General features: G+C 39.8%; 1 protein-coding gene across 1 annotated transcript; it reads left to right on the top strand.

Annotated features, from left to right (window-relative positions):
- The first annotated feature begins 359 nt into the window (after positions 1–359).
- ptger4b (prostaglandin E receptor 4 (subtype EP4) b) lies at positions 360–4,137 on the top strand. Its single transcript, XM_067574637.1, has 2 exons — positions 360–1,476; positions 2,442–4,137. The coding sequence occupies exons 1-2, from the start codon at positions 688–690 to the stop codon at positions 3,009–3,011; spliced, it is 1,359 nt and encodes a 452-aa protein (XP_067430738.1). The 5' UTR covers positions 360–687; the 3' UTR covers positions 3,012–4,137.
- The last annotated feature ends 1,451 nt before the right edge of the window (positions 4,138–5,588 follow it).

Genomic DNA, 5,588 nt, shown 5'->3' with positions numbered 1-5,588 from the left:
CATTTTTGAAGAGATGCCTGCAGTCTTGTTTCGTCAGTATGATTTCCAAAACGAATAGTTTATTAATTCTCGATCTTAATGCTTCAAGTGAGAATCATATTGCAATGCGCAGGTCATGTGGTAACAGCTGTGGTCTCTGTGTTTGTCTGTCTGTTTTTTCCACATTTTACGACCTCGTTTACACATGCAGACTTCTTAATAAATTAACTCATTTTTTTTAAACCAGCACGTGCGTTGAGATACATTGACAATGAAGAACTGAAACACATATGCGACGTGTGACGCGTGTTCCCCTCTCTTTCTGCATGCGTTACCTGACTGCACACACGGCGCCTATTTCTCTAACAGCCCACTGGTTAAATGATATGCAGAGGAGGAGCTGCCCTCAGTGGCTCAAGAAAGAAACTTCCCTGTCAGTTGTGAGTGAGGTAACAACGTGAGGCGCCGCTCGCAGTCTTGGGGAGCATCTTTTGCCAACACAAAGCTTCTGAAGTAATTTTATTTGTGGATTCCTCGTGTTTTCATCAGACACTGAAGTTTGGAATATGGAGTTTGAATTCTGTGCGTAAAAGAGACGTTTATGGGGATGATGGATTTGCCTAATGTCGGAGAAGCTGGAGAACGCAATTTAATGGAAAGTGTCACTACTTCGAAAGTGAGAGGAAAGCTTTTGCTTAGTGTGAAGCAATGAGAGAACTCCCTGCAGGTATGACCACCGGGCAAATTCACAACATCACCATCCCGGTGATTATGTTCATTTTTGGGGTGGTGGGAAATGTCATCGCCATAGTGGTTCTGCGGATATCACGAAAGGAACAAAAGGAGACGACTTTTTATACACTTGTGTGCGGCCTGGCAGTGACAGACCTCCTGGGCACCCTGCTGGCCAGCCCGGTCACCATTGCCACTTACATGAAGGGCTCCTGGCCGGGAGGAGACCCGCTGTGCCAGTACTCTGGATTCATCCTGCTCTTCTTCTTCTTGGTCCAGCTCAGCATTGTGTTTGCCATGTCAGTGGAGAGATACTTGGCAATAAACCATGCATATTTCTATAACGAATATGTCAACCAAAAACTTGCCGCGCTGGCTCTTTTGGCCATTTACATTACCAACATGGTGTTTTGCGCGCTGCCCATCATGGGGCTCGGCCAGGTGAAGCTGCAAAAACCGGGAACCTGGTGTTTCATCGACTGGCAGAACAATCACACAACAGTCGCCACTTTTAACCTGATGTACGCAGGTGTGAACTCAGTCATTGTGTTGGCCACTGTCATATGCAACGTGATGGTGTGCGGGGCTCTGATCCTGATGCACAAGCGCTTCATTCGACGAACGTCTTTGGGCACAGGCCAGCGGCGCATCACGGAGCTCAGGCGCAGACGGAGTTTCGGACGTTTGGCTGGAGCAGAGATCCAGATGGTCATCCTGCTTATAGCCACCTCCGCTGTGGTTCTCATCTGCTCCATACCTTTAGTGGTGAGTTTTGGGGAAACTACGTATGTGCGCAATAGGTTGTTTACGCCTAAGAATGAACAGATAAGTGTTGAGTGACTCAGAGAACGAAAATGCAGATTTGTAGAATACAATTAAATGTCTTTAAAATAATAAAGTGAAATCTAATTTAATAAGTATAATAAGAAGATTCTGCACTTTTATAAAAGAAACTTATTTAAAAAAAGGTTACATAAAACATTAAATAACACAAACTGGCAGATGGTAAACAATAATAGCCTATATCACCTGTGCATTTGTGTGCACGCTGCAGGTGCAACCTCTCTTTCAAAGTTCTTCGAAACTGAACTTTGTGTTCAATTGTTAGATCTTTGACGCATCTTACTGAGGGGGCAAGTGATGCTCACACACGTAGGAACATCTGCGGTTTAGAATGTCAACTCTCATGTGTTTGCAAACAGTCCAAACAGTTTGCTTATTTCTGCCATATTCTTGCTTACTCACTGCAGAATGACAAACACAAATTCCTGCATCTGTTAATGATTGAATTAATAACCCCACTTCTATTACTCATTAAAATATCAATAAACATCAAGCCTTTTGTGATTCTGGCGCACTGAAAGGATGGCTGTTGATTAGACTCTGGGGGAGCCCAAAAGCCAAAGGCTCATTTGTGATGAATGATGGTGAGAAATGTAACTCTATTGTTATTGGCCTCTTGCCATCTCTGCACGGCTGTGGTTGCACAGATGTTTAATTTGGCCAAGAGTGTATTTAGAGTTGACCAGCACATGCCAACCATGTAAGAATATGTGGAATAAACAGTTATTTTACTTGTAAAAACACTCACTCAAATTGTTTTTGCATTTGAAAAGTTGTTCCATGTTTCTTTTACTTCATAAACAATCAATTTATGGATGTTTATTTCACTTCTTAATGCATCCGTGATTAATAATCAACCACTTCTGTTTTCTCTCCTATGCTGTCAGTTGAGGATCTTCATGAACCAACTCAACCAGATAGACAAGCTTTCTGAGTCGCATGAAGACCTGCTGGCCATCCGCATGGCCTCCGTCAACCCTATCCTTGACCCTTGGATCTACATCCTTCTCAGAAAGACGGTGGTCCTCAAGCTGATGGAAAAAATCAAGTTTCTGTTCTGCAAAATGGGAAGGCGGGGACGGAGGAACGGCAGGCAGTTCCGCTGTGCTGACGGCCACCTCTCCTCCTCCATCCTGTCTCGGGATTCCCCGTCGCTGGTGTCACGTGAGCTGCAGGAGATGGTGAACACCTCGCAGACCTTTCTGTACCCTTCTGAGGGAAACAGTGGGAGACTGGGGTCATTTAAAGAAGGGGCACAGGGCAGCTCCAGTCCACCAGCTGAACAGAAATTACAGGGCCCCCAGGAGGTGGAAGGACCTCAGACGGGGCTTCCACAGACTGATTTAGAGGACACAGCGCCTGGCCGGCCACTGAAAGAACTTCCAATGTGCTCCAACCCGGCACTACAAGTAACCTTCACAGATGAGACCGCAAACATACAGGAGAAGTGCATATAACCACTAAAAATCATCCATCACTGTAATTGGACTGTCTCAGAACAGAAGATAGGAACTAATGACGGCACTGCAAAGACGATAATGGAAAAGCGTCTGAAGACTGAATAATTATCCATCAATCTGTAGATATCTATGTGACATAGTGGACAGATATTACTGGACTAAATATCCATGATCAATGTATTACTCCTCAATTGTAGCTGACCACAAACACCATATCACTAAACACACTTCAGTACAATCACAGCAGTTATATCCACAACACCATAAAGAACAACATGACATTATAGAGGAGCTCCTTTTGTCGCACTTTTCAAATTCAAAAACCACTGCGAGGCTGTTAGTAGGCTGATGTTTGTTTTGTAGCATTATGAAAATCTGCGCAATGGCAGTAAAGAATTAATGTTAAAAAATGTGAAAAGTGTTCCATGATGTTTATTTATTTTAAGTATGAAAATGTATGTTATTGTCTTCTCTGTGAGAAGGAATCAGATAGTGTGGAGCCATTTTAAATCGGTACAAGATGAAAATGTTCATAGTTTTCTTTTTTTATTTTTATTTTGGTACATAGCAACATTTGCAAGTAATTTGGTCATGCTGGTTGACAGAGCAGCTCTAACATCAAAGCCAGAGTCATACCATCCCCTGCATTTCATAATAAAAGGCAGCTATATTGTGGTTTCTCTACAGTACAAACCCTGGAGGATGTTAGGAGGCCTCCTAAAGTAACGCCTTAATATAAACTTGTTAATTTTGTCAATTTACCCCACTACTTTGTAAGGATTAATCCAACACAATCTGATTTTACCTTAATGTGCAATGCCTCTAATCTAATCAGATTTTATAGGAGAATCAAGAATGCAAATAAGACATCACTGAGTTTAGGGGATTTGTCTGTTCCTGAAATAGATATCCTGGTTTAACACAGTATCAGTGCTATTGTTTCTATAAAGATGTATCTAAATATCAAAACGTGTTCATATTACAAAGTTAAAGTTCTTTTTTGTTGTTGTTGCAACAGCCAGACTCATTTAACACAAAAGGTTTACTCTCTTGTGAGCAAACTGCATGTTGTACCAAAATCATGAATAAACTGAAAATAAAAGTTGGAAAATATTCACATAAATTAACAGTTTGTCTCTTTTTGTCAAGTGAAAGAGTTAATACCCAGGTTTAGTATCACAGTGAAGTGAACTTCTGCATTGTAGAGATTAAAGGAGGGGTTCACAATTTTTTAAGTCTGTCCTCAGGTGCCAAAATATACATTGAAACAGGTTTTTTCTTGCTGTAATTGTTCCTCCTGTTCATACTGATCCACAGCCCTCCTTCTGTGCAAAAATTACTACATGATATTAAGCTAAAAAACACTGTAAATAAAATATATAGACTGTGCTGTAAAGAAGGAGGAGAGATATACAAAGGATATATTTAGAGCTGAGACGATTAGTTGATTAATTGGTCGACAAATTTCATCGGCAACTACTGATCGTTTAAAATATTTTTCAAGCAAAAATGACAAACATTCACTGGTTTTCAGCTTCTCAAATGTGAGGATTTGCTACTTTTTATTTCTGTAAATTGAATATTTGGGGTTCTGGACTGTTGGTTTAACTCTCATCCTACCAACATATTTTACATACAAGGACTACCATCTGGGGTCCCTTGGGACCCCAAGAATAAACTACTGTAAGAAACATCCATCATAGCAAAATGTTAACTTATTTCATCTCAAAGCTTTATTAGTTATGTAATTAATGTCATCTGGAAAAAAAACCCCAAAACATTATTATTTTAGGAAAGTAACAGTTAATTTGCATATTGTGTAAAACGAAAATATATTAATATATTATATTAATCTATTAAAACTGCATAGATGTAATTGGGTGTTTTTGACTGACGTCCCCCAGAACCTCAATACATTGGTATTTTTAAAAAAAGCACTAATTAAAACAGAAACAGAAAACAATGATATGAAGACATTAGGAATAAATTGATGGACAAAGTCAGAAAATATACCTCTGGGGTCTGCAGGTTCCCCAGTTGGTAGGATTAAGGTTAAACAAACAAATTATTTGAAGACATCACCTCAAGCTTCAGAAAATGTGATGGACATTTTTCACTGTATTGTGATATTTTATCGGCAATTATTCAAGAAAATAATCTGCGTGTGACTCGAAACTATGGTGGGTGGGGTCAGCAAAATCTATTTAACTTGAATGTAGCCATCTCCCTGAATATTTGTTGTATGTGTAATATTGATCAGAACATCTTGATGATGGAAAATTAAATGGATATAAATCACTTGAGGTTAATGGAAGGAAGACACATCTTTATCAATCAAAACAACTTAACCTGAAGGAGAGTGATGTGCAAAGAATTTCTGCAAAACCTCTCACAGAAACACTAATTATTAGGCTGTAATTCATTTCTATGTAAAAACAGATGTAGAGATTGCTAAAACAGATCCTTACTGAAATTCAAGCCTGTTTTCAAGTCAGTTTTCTAAAATAACAATTTCTTTTGCCAGCATGTCACTGTCAGTGCCATTTAGCTACTGAGAAAATACAGGTCACCTTT

Source organism: Thunnus thynnus, chromosome 19, assembly GCF_963924715.1.
Source record: "Thunnus thynnus chromosome 19, fThuThy2.1, whole genome shotgun sequence".
In the NCBI taxonomy this organism is placed as follows: domain Eukaryota; kingdom Metazoa; phylum Chordata; class Actinopteri; order Scombriformes; family Scombridae; genus Thunnus; species Thunnus thynnus.
This window is presented reverse-complemented; position numbering and strand designations above follow the sequence as displayed.

Bases quoted from the DNA above. Each gene is read 5' to 3' on its own strand.
- ptger4b (XM_067574637.1), top strand. From the start codon at position 688: ATGAGAGAACTCCCTGCAGGTATGACCACCGGGCAAATTCACAACATC. The intron at 1,477-2,441 runs GTGAGTTTTGGG...CTATGCTGTCAG, and splicing joins TCTGCTCCATACCTTTAGTG to TTGAGGATCTTCATGAACCA.